This window comes from Phaethon aethereus, assembly GCF_964289735.1.
Source record: "Phaethon aethereus genome assembly, chromosome: 1".
In the NCBI taxonomy this organism is placed as follows: domain Eukaryota; kingdom Metazoa; phylum Chordata; class Aves; order Phaethontiformes; family Phaethontidae; genus Phaethon; species Phaethon aethereus.
In genome coordinates this window covers 210,396,517-210,412,389 of record NC_138575.1, presented here as the reverse complement: position 1 = coordinate 210,412,389, position 15,873 = coordinate 210,396,517, and the positions used below count along the sequence as shown (strand labels likewise).

General features: G+C 44.2%; 1 protein-coding gene across 2 annotated transcripts in view; it reads right to left on the bottom strand.

Annotated features, from left to right (window-relative positions):
* MTMR2 (myotubularin related protein 2) overlaps positions 1 to 15,873 on the bottom strand; it is a gene marked incomplete at both ends in the record, with an annotated part of 66,457 nt that overhangs the window by 15,970 nt on the left and 34,614 nt on the right. For both annotated transcript variants that reach the window (XM_082004310.1, XM_082004309.1), the window contains 5 exons: positions 1,782 to 1,865; positions 2,563 to 2,664; positions 4,693 to 4,803; positions 4,980 to 5,074; positions 8,306 to 8,381. In XM_082004310.1, the coding sequence (XP_081860436.1) occupies positions 1,782 to 1,865; positions 2,563 to 2,664; positions 4,693 to 4,803; positions 4,980 to 5,074; positions 8,306 to 8,381 (468 nt within the window). The remainder of the gene's footprint in view (positions 1 to 1,781; positions 1,866 to 2,562; positions 2,665 to 4,692; positions 4,804 to 4,979; positions 5,075 to 8,305; positions 8,382 to 15,873) is intronic.

Genomic DNA, 15,873 nt, shown 5'->3' with positions numbered 1-15,873 from the left:
CTTAGATACAATGTGTGTTGTTGATTACAAATGATTGTAGTTTGTCTCCAGTAAGATTTTAGACTGTGGTATCTCATTGCAAAACATACGCTCTTTTGCAATGAAGACAGCAGCGGTAAGATACATCTCACTTTCAATTAGCAGCCTAGAAGCCAGTGATCTATCTTAGGCAGCTATTTTAGGAGGAAACAAATCACCCCCAACAGTGAGGCTCTCTCTCCCCATCTGTTAACAACAGGCCTAGATAACCAATTTAGAAGGCATGCCCAGCTTTAGTCTTCTAAAGCTAGGGAGATGAATCCTTTCATTAGGTTTTGGATGTCAGGAATCAGATGAACAACTAGGCTAACACAAACAGCTTGTTTTGGTTTGCTTTATGGGAAAGACCCAAATAAATCTTTAAATTACATGGCTGTAAATTTCTTAATTTTACAAGGAAAACTGTTTTTATCCTGTCAGATCTGGATGAGACAAAGGTTTACTGTGTCCAGGGCAAAACTGTCACCAAACTGTGCTGTTTCCTTAACTTGAGAACTTTATGACAAGAGTGATTTCATCATAAAAAACAGAATTCTCCACTCAAGGACTACTTGGTTTTTACTGCAGTATTCCTAACAGACAGCCTACTACTTCATGATCATTGCTCAAGGAATGGGCCCATGTGAACCTCATGAGGTTCAACAAGGCCAAGGGCAGGGTCCTGCACCTGAGTTGGGGCAACACCTGGTATCAATACAGGCTGGGGGAGGAAGGGATGGAGAGCAGTCCTGCCCAGAAGGACTTGGCAGTCCTGGTGGATGAAAAGCTGGACATGAGCTGGCAATGTGCGCTCACAGCCCAGAAGGCCAACCACCTCCTGGGCTGCATCCAAAGCAGCATGGCCAGCAGGTCGAGGGAGGGGATTCTGCCCCTCTACTGCGCCCTGGAGGGACCCCCCCTGCAGTGCTGCGTCCAGCTCTGGAGCCCTCAGCACAGGAAAGACATGGACCTGTTGGAGAAGGTCCAGAGGAGGGCCACAAAAATGATCAGAGGGATGGAACAGCTCTGCTGTGACGACAGGCTGAGAGTTGGGGTTGTTCAGCCTGGAGAAGAGAAGGCTCTGGGGAGACCTTCCAGTACTTAAAGGGGGCCTGTAGGAAAGATGGGGACAGACCTTTTAGCAGGGCCTATTGCAATAGGACAAGAGGTAACGGTTTTAAACTAAAAGAGGGCAGATTTCAACTAGACCTAAGGAAGAAATTTTTGACAATGAGGGTGGTGAACTGCTGGCCCAGGTTGCCCAGAGAGGTGGTAGATGCCCCATCCCTGGAACGCTTCCAGGTCAGGTTGGATGGGGCTCTGAACAACCTGATCCCATTGAAGATGTCCCTGCTCACTGCAGGGGGGTTGGATTAGATGACCTTAAAACTGATTAAAACTGAGACAAGCAAGAGCTTAGGTGTGAAACTCAACAATGAGATGTCTGTACCCACAAAATGCATCCTCTCTTCCTAACTGCCAGCAGTGGCTGATGACTAAGTCAAAGCAATAGTTTTTTCTACCAAAGCCTGAAGTCAGCGCTCTGCAGTCTGAGTAATTGCTATCTAGTGGATGCTACTATCTGTAAAGCTGTACTGCTGTCATCCATCACTGCAATGTGGAGAACAATGTCCTAACCCAGCCTGCATGACATTTGTCAGCGGGATCATTCTCCATTCCATGTGACCTGTAATTATATTGCTGCACAGAGCCTCACGTCTGAAGAGTAGCGAGGATGAGGAAGGACATGGCACAGTACCTACCTGTCTTCTGTACTCCCAAGTGGGGTCATACACCTTCCATCCATTTTCTGGGAAAACCTCTTTGTACTCAAATGCAAAAAGTGGCTGAAAGAAAGAAAAGTTACCATTAAAAGCGCACTCAGAGCCCATTTCCAGGATGTTTGATATCTCAAATAGTAACTCACGACTGGTCCTTCTTTCTTCCCGCTACACTACTTTTCTTTTAGGGCTTTGTGAAAAAAGACTAACATGCTTGCTGTAGAAGGTAATTAGTACAACAATGTACCTTCCTCTATACCCCCGATCTTGCTTGTCTGTTACTTAGTACTTCATGGACAAAACGAGTTTATTATTAAAGAGAGAAAGAAGACTACTTGGACAAGAATGCTTTTACATTTTAAGAACGAGATCCTTTCAACCAGTACTTGAAGCAACAATTGCAGCGTCATAACACCACAGAGCAGATGAACTGCATTCCAGATTTGGGGCAGTGCAGTCACCATTACCTGTATACCTCTGATAGATGTCACTGTGCTTTGAGTATTTCCCCTCTGTTACAACGATGTATCAGTAAGTCCTCCTCCATGCAAGAAGGAATCCAGCCCCACAGTAACAGACTTCTCCTGTTTTATATACCATCTAAAGTCTGATAGAATTAATTCTAAAACAGACTTAACCAGCATTTCTCCTCCTTAAACAAAACGCACTCCATGTGAACATTGTTCCAAGTAGAAGGCACTGAACAAAACAACTTACTGCCACTCTATGTCTTTTGGTAAAAACTGAAAAAGAAAATACTTACCAGATTATTTGAAACTGGGAAAGCATATTTCATTAGGTTCTCAAATATAGATCGTCTAGTTCTCCCTTCAGGCTTATGAGCAAATCGTAAGTTTCGAATATCCTAGGAAAAAAAGAGGGAAACCAAATTGCAGATTTCTGAGCCACTTGAAAATCCAAAGAAAATCCAAAAGCCAGCATTCAAAACAGGGTCACATCATGATACTCCTTCTAGTACTGATTAAATATCGTACTTGGAACACTGTTGTATTGCAACTCTGTGCTTGGTTCAGTGGTCGTCTGCAGCCTCCAGCAAAGCCTGCCACAACTGCAGAGGAGCAGAGGGAGTGCATCGGTGCACTTGATCGCAGCACAAAGCTCTCTACCTGCTTAAAGTCTAGGGGAGAGCCTTGTTCAGGGACAAGCTATTGCTGGTTGGCAGGACTTTGTGAGACAGACCTTCTAGCTCTTACTGGGCTCTGAGGCTGAGCTGTGCCCCAAGACAGCGGAAGGGACTGCCTCACAAAGTGAGGTACTGCACACAGGGAGCCCAAGACCAAGCAACTCATTGCCATCTCCCTGTAAAGCTTCCATCTCTCAGAGCACTCAGGAGGATGTCTTCAAACTGAAAACTCCTCCACTTTGCACAGCAGCACAGTTTCCGCAAAGAGTAGTAACCCAAGACCTCCCTTCCATACTCATCTACAAAATCAAATTCAGAAAATAAATAAGGCACCTCTATGATGCCAAAATTTTCCAGCTAAGCCTACAACCCAAGCACTTGTAGTAAACAGTTTAAAAGCCACCAAGCAGGAAATGAGCTATCAAGTTCAAGCATATGAAGATGGCACAGCAAGTCAGAGAATGAGATAAACAGCTTAAGACTTAGCTGTCCCACGAGACTGAGATTCGGTAATTGGTCTTGGACAGAGAACGTTTCAGGATGCATAAGCTGTATCTGTACTACTCTGTTATTGCACTAAACTGCTCTGCATATCCTGGGCCAAGCAGGCTGGCATATATATATGCTGTATAGGGCCAAGATACCTATCATATAGTTTGTGCCTGGGTTTCCCACCCAGGGAAACAATGCAGTTCATGCCAAACCTAACCATGTGTGCAAATTTGCATACGGCAAGACGGCTGAGGACTAGGCAATTCAGACCAAAACGGGGAACAAATCAACTTGCCAGCACGAGCACCCCTACATTAGCCAGGGAGGATCATGACTGCAGTAGGATGAGGGAGCAGCTGGATGATTTGATATAGACCATAAGAACTGCTCTTGACTCAGCACGCCCACGGCCTGAGAGTCTGCCTAGCTTCCTGGTGCCTCAAAGTCACAGCAGTGACCGGAGCAGTTTGGGACTCATTTTCATTCCTCCATCTGCCCTTGCCCAGAACGTGGCAACCTTTCAGCCTTGAGGGGGCTCTGACAAGAGCTCTAAGCAGTCCAAGACCTACAAGGTTCAGAATGAGGCTCTCCCCACATGGCCGCTGAGGGAAGCACGGGGCCATGCCCTGGTGAACAGCAGAGGTATGGATTTAGGACTGGAAATGGTGGCTTTATCTACTTTGTAGGTCTATAGGAAGTAGACATGACAAAGTGAATTGTTAATTTTTATTAAAGCTTGCATTTCCAATGATTCCAAGGGCTCTTAAGAGGCACATGTGAAATGTGTACTGCCTTGAAATAAATGAAAGAACAGCCTTGAGGAGGACTGAAGGCTACTTGCCAGTCCCTCACCAGAAAGCAGGTGGATGTAACGTAACAATTTAGGGGGAAACATGCCCCTTTCTTGCCCTCGAAATGCAAGTGAGTGAAACGCATCCTGTACTCCACAATGACTGGGGTCTTCCTGGGATAGCCTGGTGGGGCAAGCCTGAGAACTGCATTAGTGGGATGCAGCCCAGGTTTCCACTATGAACAAAAGACATTACCTAGCACAAAGCCTGAATAAAGGTTTGGATCTCATCTTGAATGAGTGGAACTGGAGAATCTTGAAAATTACTTTTAAAATCAGGTGTTTTTTGAAATGTGTGAAGTGATACTGACCAAAATGTTTTGCAGAACATCCTACAGTACTACAGAGAAAACCTTTTAAAATATATATTCCCCTTCCCCTATTGTAAAACACAGATAAAAGTTTACCTTGCATACAATCTCCAGCCCGTATGAATTCTCACCACGACTGGAAGCACCTCCAATTTTCTCCACTCTGTTGATTACACCTAAAGATGCATCTAGGACAAAAGGAGGGTCCTGTAGACAGTTGAAATTTGTGAGTTTAAAAAGGGGAGGGGGAAAAATCCCCAGCTCCTGTTTCCTTATGCTTATATTCCCACACATATAGCTATGATTTGAGAGAATTACTCTCAAAGAATACCTAGGTCTAAAGATCGAGTAGCTAACAAAAGCAGATGGTTTCAAAAGCTTACCCGTTCCATGCTTTTAAAATACAGTCTATAATTGGTAACAGTGAGGGTTCCTCTGATTGCTCCGGTGAAGGGGCAGATGTAAGTAACATCCTTAGCTTAAAAAAAGAAGAAAAAAAAAAAGTTGTTAATTTCATGGTTAATTTATGGGAGCAAAATTATGACAGCAACATTATTTGGGGGCACTACTTTTCAGATCATGAAATGAAAACAAGCTTAATCTGGGGTTCTAGTCTAGAGCTAACATGCAAGTTTCAGTTCAGTGGAGAAGGTAAGAGTTTGGGTATAAACTGAACTCCAGGCAAGTACCATCATCTAGAATCCTACATTTGCACAGAACTGCTACCCCTGTAAAAAAGCCAGTATTCGACTGCAAACTCTTTACTCTTACTGAGCAATGCATTGCCAGTAGCTGAGAACACCATGCACAGACAGAGGAGACGATTCCTGCCTGGATGCATTATGTTTGAAGCTGATAACTAATTTACATAAAAGCTAAGGATCGTCCACAAGCTGGTTTGTGCCACCAAGGACAGGAGAAGCCAGTTCTACATCGGCTTTTAGGATGCTTGGGTCCTTTGCACACCCCTGCACGCAGAGTTAGCCCTGCGATGAAGGCCCTCGTGCTGAAAGCCAGCAGAGTTACAGCGATTTCCAGCAGCCACAAACCTGTATAGCACCCAACTGCTGGTGATTTTAAGCCTGGAGTCAGCGATCAAGTTACTCTGCAAAAACTCAATTATTTTTGAGCCTGAGTGACGGTGACTCAAAACAGTCCCCTTCTTAAAAGGCCTCAAACGTTTCTCACTTGCTCCAGCAAAAGGCAAGAGGTGCTGCTGGTTTTCCACAGCAAACACCTCCCCTATCTGCCCTTCTGTTTTACATCAATTAAAAATGTCAGCATTTAAGTCATTCCCCCCACTGCCCCGCAGTGACCCATCACGTCTTCTGCCACAGAAGCAGTTGGCTGGCTGTGCCGTGGCAATCGTTTACGCTATCACCAACAAGTAATGAATCCCCTCAAACAGAGACCCTTTTAGGAGACCCACTGACCAGAGCTGCCAGATCCATGAAAGAACCCCCTTGACCATCTTAATAACCTCAAGCCTCCAAACCCTACGGGATCCATTTTGCAAGGGCTGTGTGAAGTCAGGAGGACAGCTCGCCTCCCAGGCAGGTGACAGCCACCACGCACAAGAGGTGTGAGGCTGCTGGGGTGTCAGGACAGGGACCTGAATTTCTTCTACCTTTATCCCATGAGATTTAGCCGGGAGGGAGGGAGGGTGCCTTACTGCATGGCACTGGCAACTCATATAACTAAATCATCCTCATGTCAGCTCTGCTTCTGCACAGTCTTCACTGACTCTCCAGATTTGGATATGGAGAAGGATCCTTAAAAAATCAGGAATGACTAATTCAGAGCAAAATACATAGCACAGAATTCCTGGTTAAAAATACATAAAATAAATAAAAAAATATACACACATGCTAGCAATTTCATTATATATTTATTTATTTATTTTCATTTACATGCGTTTGTTGTGAGGACAATTAAACACAAAATGCTTCTAGCCAGTTCTAATTAAACCAAGTGTTTCATTACTGGCCGATTATTAATCACTTCTTTTCAAAGACTAGTTTGACAGAGGTTTGAAAGCAGACTTATGAAGCATAATAAGGGTGAGGGCAGCCTGCCTGGTTTTTCCACTAGAATTCTCATTATTCAAAATGTAATTTCAAAACGTTTAAAAAAAAAAAACCAAAATCTAATAATAAGAGAAGTGTACACTTACATCTGAAAAAGAACAGGATTTCTGTGGAAAGGTGGCAGAAAAAAGTTTTCCAGGTAAGGAATTCCAGGCATGATCTCAAACACTGACCTTGCCAGCTTGTAAGCCACATCACCTTTCACATTTACATTTTATTTGCTTAGTTTCCTAAGGAAACAATTCTACTTAATTACACTGCGCATGTACACATGGCTTGTCTGACCTTAACCCTACCACGGTTGTATAATTTCAGCAGTCTCTATCTGATAAACAGGGATCTCCACGGCATTAAGATCCTTCACTGTTTGTGAGAATGGATGCCAGGTATGAAAGAGGTTGTACTAGTGCTACTACCAAGGGAAAGTCTAATAAGCTCAGCCTTTGGTAGATCTAAGAGAATCCATATGGGAGAAAGATACTGGAAACCAGGATTTATTAATTCCCCTGCTTATGGAATTCCTGTCTTTTATAGGGCAAATCTTACCCTAGATTATCGGGTTGGCTGAAATAATTTTTCTTCCCCTCCTTGTAAAATACAAAGAGAATTGTATTTGCCTTTCTTGACACTTTTAATAGGAAATAATTATTGCTGATTAATAATAAAGTTTTCCTTTTTGCTACCTTTAAGTTCTTGCTGGACCAAGCAGCTGCTGTCTGGCCTACTCTGAAAGCCAGCCAGTCTTACAGACTTACATGGCTTATCACAACATTTGCCAACAGACAAAATACTGGTAACTATGACCTCTTAAACCATTCCCCATGAACCCTTCAAAATACAGTCTTGCTGTCAGAGCTAACTGTGCCTGCGGAGTGAGTTAGATGTCAGTCTGCAGCGCATGGTTGGTGTATGAGTTCAGAGTCCTTAGGAAAGCAGTAGAGAAAAGGATTGAGCATTGAGGTGGGATTCTATTTGTTTTTAGGGGGGGTTGTTGTTGTTGGGTGGGGTTTTTTGGTAGGGTGTTGGGGTTTTTTTAGGACTGCAGTTGCTTGCTTCCATATCATTTTAAGATGAAGGCAACATGTTAAACTAGCAACTGCAAAATCTTTCACAGAAAATTAATCAAGAGGCTTACTCAAAACTTTAGACTAGAGTGCATCAGCAAACCTGATGCATGTCAGAAAGTCTGGCTGAAAAAAAAAGACCCATCCCCATACCACAGCAAGGTCTCTGCAACAGCACTGTATCCTCTCCTGCAGTTTGTGATAGAAGTTCAACACACAATTCTGCTGTGTCAACCAGCAAAGTTACCCTGTGGCAAGCACAACTTGAAACAGTTGATGCACATCCTCTCAGGAGGCAGCAAATGCAAAGCTGTACAACCTGCCTCAACACTCATGCTAAGATATATTGAATTGTCTTGTATTTGCTACATGCTAAGAGGAGACATATAGTTACCTTGGCTCACATGATGTGCAATAACTTGATTAATTGAAACAACCTGATCATGGTTCTCAAAATATCAGCAATTCACTGTTGTTGGTCAATGACCACCATGATAATTTTGCTCTATGGATATCCTATTTGGTTAGCAAATAATAAGGAATTTCTTCTTCACTTACCCATGTCTTTAATGGTTTCTCCTGGTAGCAAAGGTGGCTCTTCCATTTCAGCCAATTTATTAGTCTCCCTCAGGACCTAGGCAAAGGGTAGAGGTAAAAAAAGAAATTCATTATGTCTTTGTAAACCAAGAAGTTTACACTTACCTGCAATAGGTCAACAATATAAAGGACAACAAATATTCAAAGATCTTGAGGTACTAGCCTAGTGTCTCAGCCTCTGAAAGGTCAACAAAAAGCATGTGAGAGACCTCAGTGTAGTCCTTGAGCATACCACTGGTCCATGCAGAAGTATTTAAAGCAAGGATGTCTGTGATGGAAAGGCTGTGCAAAGCAGGCTGTGTGCCTTGGCAGCACGCTTCCCAGGTGGCAGCCTTTCATGCTCCAACCTTCTCCTCCCCAGCCTGTCATCACAAGTCAAACTCTCTCACAGTTACCTACAGAACCAAAGGGATGAGTTCCTTTCCCAGATGAAGTGATCAACTATCACCATGATGCTATCAACTATTAAGTAGAGCAATTTCTAGTTTACACTTGAGGAAAGTTAAAAAGGACACCTTGTCACATCACTGTCTTCAATGAAGGTCCAACAACTGCACAGATCCTGAACTGCCTCAGCAGTAGTGACTTGAACAAAGGTTATATTTCGATAGGCATGTATAGGAGGTACCATTTTGATTTTTTTCGGCTGCCAAATGACACCTCCTTCACTTCCCCTTGGGTTAAAGTTATACCGCAAGGCGTTATTTTTCACAGATACGATTGCATTTGCACAAGGGTTTTCACAAGAACAGCTGCTATCACGAGCAGATGGACATTTTAGGAAAGCATGGCTGTAACTATGAAAGCATAACCTGAGGTCTAAACCTATGGTAAGAACTAAGGGAGAAGAGCATTATGTAAGTGACCAAGATTAAGGCTTGGCCAAACGCAAGTGGATTTAATCATATTGCCCATGCCTCGAACTGGCCAAATGACCACAACCACAGCATTACATCAGTTGCTCAACCTAGAACAGAGACAGAGAGCAGGTAAGTTAGTCCAGACTCTGCCTCACACTGTAGCAACCACAAGACTTTGGGTTTAAAGTTGGCGTGAATCCCACCTGGTGGAGATAAGCAGAGAGAGCTCATGTCTGCTCAAAACTGAATGTGCAGACTCACCCAAAACACTTTCTTTGTCTTAATGTGAGGAAAGCGAAAGAATCGTTTTAATTTGGTATCGGGAAATCCCTGCAAAGAAAATTCAAAGACATGGCCTAAAGTGGCACTCTAGAACCTGACACGTCTGCAGTCAATTTTCACACAGGATCAAGCCAGAGGGAGAGCCTCAGGAAAAAATAATTCTCCAAACTATGCAAAAAAATTAAAACAAAAAACGAAGAAACCCCATGCCACAATAAAAGCACGTTCCAACATTTTCACACAACAGATTGATGTATAGATGAAAAGATTAATAAAATCAAAGACTTCTTGAGAACAAGATGTAAATTTTAAAAAATGCATTCAAAAGACTCTTAAAAAAAACTAAAATAAAAGCAAGCACAGTCCTGATGTCCTAACAGGAACCTCACAACTGCACCCACTCAGGCCAGCTCTTACCATGGAGGCTGCCAGAGCAGCTGGACTGGGGTCTACAGGATGGGTAAAGGGAGGTCACCATTGACAGAGCTCACACTGGCAGCACTCAACTTGCAGGAAAGCTTCTCCTCCTCCACGTCAGCAATACCAGTAAAAACAAGATTTTGCTGGTATAACTAGCAGAAGTCTATGCTGAGGACTTCTTGTCAGCACAGCTGTGTTGGCCAAAGATCACACATCCCATCAAAGCCCTGACTGACGGCCTCCCCAACAAAAGCCTGTGATGTAGACCCGCTCTCAACTCTGTGTCAATTTTTGCGCTTGAGTAACAGCCTTGAAATGAGCAGGGTAACATCTGGATTATGACAAATGAGATGGAGGGTTCTGGCTCATTAGTCCGTAAGTGGTGGTCGTCTTTGCGGCCTTTTATCTTGGAAGGACATTAGTAAAAACACACTCTGTGTTCAGGACACAATCACAACTTCTTTGAGAAGGTCCATACCCCAAACAGGCAGCAGCTGCCGCTAGGATCACTTTGGTCAACAGCTGGACTCACTGCTCTCCTGCAGATGTCAGCGGGAGCATGTCCAACATTTGGGGGACTGGGCTATATCTTAAGCCAAAACAAATATGAGGTAAGATAATAGAAAGCATTTGGTATGACAAACAGCTGCCGTGATCACTAGGTGAGAAGTGCTCAGGTGGGTTTTAAACACTGTGCTGCAGGTGGGGGAGAGAAGGAGGGAAGAGGCAAGCAGTAGGAAAGACAAAGACCTCCATGTCAACACCGTTCTGCTAAAGACAAGGTTGAAAGCTTTTTCAGTTTAAAAACTGGCTTCTCTAAGTCTAATAAAATCCATCTGCTGACTCGCACTCTCTGAAATGCGGAGTCCCCGGGGTCAGAAGAAAGGATTAGTGATCCAAACCTGCACTCACCTCAACACAGGGCAGCGGATGGATGGCATCCTGGAAGCACAGCACTTCAATGTCAACAGCTTCTACCCCATTGCCTTACGCCCCCCCCCCCCTTTTTTTCTTTCTTTCTTGGTTTTTTTGTGCAGAGTTGAGGACAAAACTGTCATTTTCCCCATCTCCTAACTGACCTCAGCCATATGACCTACCTCAGGTAACGCAATACCAACTGCCTTCATGATGATTTCAAAGTCCGCAGGAGCACATCACGTCTGGATACCAGTCATCCTTCCCAAGAGGCTGAGACAGATACGGTCAGAAAGCCCAGGACAAACACTTCTCTGGTGTGCCAGTCTTTGCAGCATCTGCTCAGCTCTAGACCTTAAATGAACCTCCTAGCTGAAACGTGAACACTCGAAACCCATCCTGGCAGAAACCGAAAAATGAACAGTAGGCATTTTCCTGAAATCCACCTCCACCAACAGCTCCTTAAAATTGATTCAGGGGAATGCAATCTGTGTGCAGCTGACAATGCAGGCAGCAGGCGCAGGAGAAGACATCTGGGGCAGTGCTAAAGGACACGCAGTGGCAGGAGGGAGGAAAAGTGAGTGGATAAGTAAAGAGGAGTTTTGGAAACAGACCAGGGGGGAAGAACATGATGGGACAATGTTCATGGAGGTCTGGGAGGATGCTAACACCAAGGATGCCCCTCATATGGCTATGAAGATGACATGAAAAGCCCCTCCATCTTACTGCCATACTCCCCTTGTCCCCCATCCAAAAATGCTTCATTAAACTGGCAGAAAAATCTATTTTTGTACATTAGCCTGTTTTCAAGACTAAAAATAACACTCCCAGGCCCAGATTTAGCCTTCTGCAAATCTTGCAAAAGAAAATTAAAGAGCTCCAGTGAGGCAAGGAAGCAGGTAGGGGAGGCAGGGACACGCGGTGGCTGGCTGCTGATATATTAACGCTACTGAGGCAGGTATTATATACGACTGTAACTGAAATGTTTCACCTCTGTGTGCCTCAGGTTTTTAAACTGTTCAGTGGGAACAAAAATAAAGCAAGTTTTGAGATCTGCAATGAAGGTTGCAGCCAGAGCTGGTCAGAATCGGCACTACTTAGGAATAGTACCACGTTGACGTAGAGCCACACACTGACCGTACCTGTCACAAACATCACTAAGATCATTTCTGTAACAAATACAACCACCAAAAATTAGTATACTACTCTGCCTTGCCTCCAAACAAAGTCTTCGATATCTTTTCCCCACAAAAATTTTATGCTTGGTAACTGAATCCCTGGGGGAATGAAGAGTTTAGTTACACAGCGGAATAACGTTTATTTCTGTCTTTGAGTAACAAAATCTACGCATTCAACTCATCAGCAGATGTCCCTCTAGGTAAAACAGTTCTCTGGGATGCTGAGCATGGGTGTACCTTAGCACCTAAACACAAGTCCTGCCTCAGCTCAGAGAGGGTGCGAGGACTTCGTGCCACCACCTACCTTTGTCCTCTGCTCAAGCAGTGACTTGGCAGAACAAACCCACACTTGCTACATTTAACAACTGCTTCTATTACTCCAGGTTCCCACCTTGTGCTAGCTCCAGCCCACTTACCCGTGTCTGAAGGTGCAGAGCTCTCTCATGCCCTCCCACCTATAGCACCCGAGGCAGGAAAACTCCAACACTGTATTTATTGATGCAACCTCCAGATCTCAACAACAAAGCGATCACCTCTTTTGCTTGCATGTCTCGGGTGAGTAAAAGAGGTTTAGACCCTGCTAAAAAGGTAAGACTGCTCCCTGCCTCATCCCTTACCTTTTCATAACCGCGATTCAGGATAGTGCAGCTCTCCTAAGCTTCTCCAGCCACGTGCTCACACCACCTCCCACGACAGCAGCCAGCTCCAGAAATCCCTCTCCTGACTGATGCCGCTGCTCGGCCCCGGCACACAGCTCATCCCCAGCGGCTACAGCCAGCTCAGGGGGGTACAGAGTTAAGTACAGGGTCTGAGAGGTCTGCGCATTGCTGAATGCTGCTCCAGAAGGATCTGAGAGGATGCACGAAACTCTATAGTCAGGGTTTGCTTTTGCCTCTTTTGCCTGTGAACAAAACGACTGGTATGTTTCCCTCTTGTATTGCCTGAGAGGTGTTTGCCTACCAGCGGAGCTGCGCACCAGGGTGACGACACACGTCCTGCGCCGGCCGAGGCCAAGCCAGGATCGCCTCCTCCCACCCAATCTGCCAGCACTGCGAGTGCTCCCGTATCCAGTTCAGTCAAGACACCTGCGTTCTCTTAATGGCTTTTTTAATGGATGTTTTTCCATAACCTGGATCATTTTGCCAGGACTGGCTTAGAGGTGTGACGGCACGAGTGAAGGTGTGTAACCCCAGGGCGAGGGAGGGAGAGCAGCCGGCACCGACTAGGGACAGTAACCTTGTCACTGGACACTGACATCGGCAGCACAAGCCTCCAGACAACAAAGATGCATGAAGAGAGTGCCTGAGGTCTCTCCTAGCCATTTTCCAGTTATTCTCTTCTACATTCTCCTGAATATTTGAGTCCTGAAACCCACAGACAAAGGTTAGGCTTTTCAGCTTCGTGCAACTTGAGGGGAGACTACAGGTTTGTGTTACCGAATTGTTATATAACAGTTTTCCCAAGCCTGCACAGGTTCTTCTATCTTGAATCACAATCAGAATGAACAAAAAGAATCTTTTTTGTACCCTTTTTGTGATTTTTTTCCCCCTCTGTGTTAATCTCTCCTTGGTAACCTCCTACACACTCCAAATCATTTTGCACATTTTGAACAGATTTGTTATGCATAAAGCCACAGCGCTTGGCACAACATGTCCGACCTGACACCGAGACCACCTTGCTCCTGCATTATTCCTTTCCCCAAAACCACGTCTGCCCCATCTATTGAAGAGACAAGCTCTCCAGGCTCAGAGCTGCTTTTATTCCAGCTACACACAGTCGTCTTCTGTGTTTCCTACAGTGGGAAGCCGGTCTCTGAACTGGTCCCTTGGCATAAACACGTATAACCTGTCTGCACAGACAAGCATTACACACACACACACAAAATGCCTTTGCATCTGCAGCCCCTGAACTCACAAGTTCGGCACATCTACCTCGTGAGCGTGCACCGACAGCAGCAACAGGCAGGATATACGCTGCGGGGACAAGAATATGCGTGTTGTACATGTGCGTGCGCAAGAATATACATACAGAATTAGTAGATTTTAAAAACATGTAGCTTTCCAAATTATGGGTGAAGTATGCATTGGAAACTCAAGAGCCAAGTGAAAGGTTTTATCTCCTTACAGGAAAATATGGCTGATACTTCACATTTTAAGGGACTACCAGGGAATATACTGCTTGTAGTTAACATATCTAAAGTTCCCCTCTGCCCTTTTTTTTAAATGTCTTTCTCTCAAGGACTGGAACATGATTAAATGCCCTCCTGAATCAGCACTCCTGGCACTCTGCAGGCAGGGTAGTCAGTCAACTGCAGGAATATCTATTTCATTTAAACCTGGAGATCTACATCTGAGCTAGTCACCCTAGGTGCTCTGTACCCTCAGTGGAAAGCAGGATACCCAGGAAAGACCTTTAGGATGAGTGCCTTTCTCCCCACCGAAGGCTGGGAACTAGGGTAACTCCAATGCAGATCTGGTAGGGTGAACCCCATCTCTGGTGCTTCACTGTGGCCAGCATAGCAATACCCAATCTCCTGGACATCCCAACACAACTGAGTAGTCACAATCTGTACTTTGCAGAGAGGTCCAAACTTACTCTGTGCAGAGAGGCAGCCAGAGATGAGCCAGGCCAGATCCAAAAATTGCATGAACTTCATTAAAACAGACATGACTCCAAAGCTTGGAGGATAGGTCTTATTAGCTGACTTTTGGGTCAGAGCTGGCTCCTTTCTTTCTGTCTCAGAGAACCACATGAGGGAAGTCAGCCTTTCTGAAAAGGCTTAAGCATAGGATTATTTTTACATACTTGGTTTTTTTTTAATTTATTTTCTTTATAAATCAAGAGCAAAACATATACACTTACATAACCAATGTTTTTCTCCTTTCAAATGCCTTTTGGTGGTCTCAGATCATGTTCACATATTCCTTCCCCTGAATTGCCCTCCCACTCCATCTCTTTCCTCTTTCCTGGCTGTTGCCATAAAAGTCAATCAACAAAGGACAGTGCCACTATGGCAGGTGTATCAAGGTTTATCATTACCCGATGACAGTGCAAAAACCTCTGAAACAAAACAGATACAGAAGCTCTTTCCATTCACCTTAGGAAAAAAAACACAGAGGTCTAATTCCTTCCAGCTGATGTCGACAGAAGCCGCAGAACTGACACAAATATGTGCAGAATCAAGACCCGTATCCTTATCTAGGATAATTTTTCATAGGTGCATTGGTTTCTTTTCTAAATGAAACATTTCTTACAACAGGAAAAGGGGCACATTTTTTCTAGAATTTTGCTGCTTAGATGCTTCTGTCTTCTCAATGCTCTATTAGAAGGACTGCAAAAGAGTAGCCACGCTTACTTGACAAATCCTACTGTAGACTGCAAACACTATACTACTTTGGAGAGATTTTCAGCTGCCATTTATGGCTATTTCAAGTGTACTCTGAGAAGATTTATGTGCTATCTATCCTAGTGGAAATGTAATAAAACATAAATTGAGCAAGTAAATGGACTTCATTAATTATTTTTGAATCATTAAGAATACCACAGCAGAATGACTATGGGAAAGAACAGCAGTATCTCTGCACAACTGAGGTATGGGGACTTTGCTGAGGATTATGACCAGATGGGTTGAAAAACTATGTTAGAGGCATTAAGACGAGCAAGATACTAATTGCAGGAAAATGCCTTGTGTTTTAGTCTTTTGAGATATTAGAAGTTCAAAGGGGAAAAGACAAAACACCATGGACACGTGGATCATTTCAGACTAGTACACAGAGAATCAAATATATTGTCCGAAGAACACATCAAGCCTATTCAGCTCCTAAGACAGCACTCAGCCAAAGAAGGCTTCCAGGCTTGGGTAAAAACAACGCAG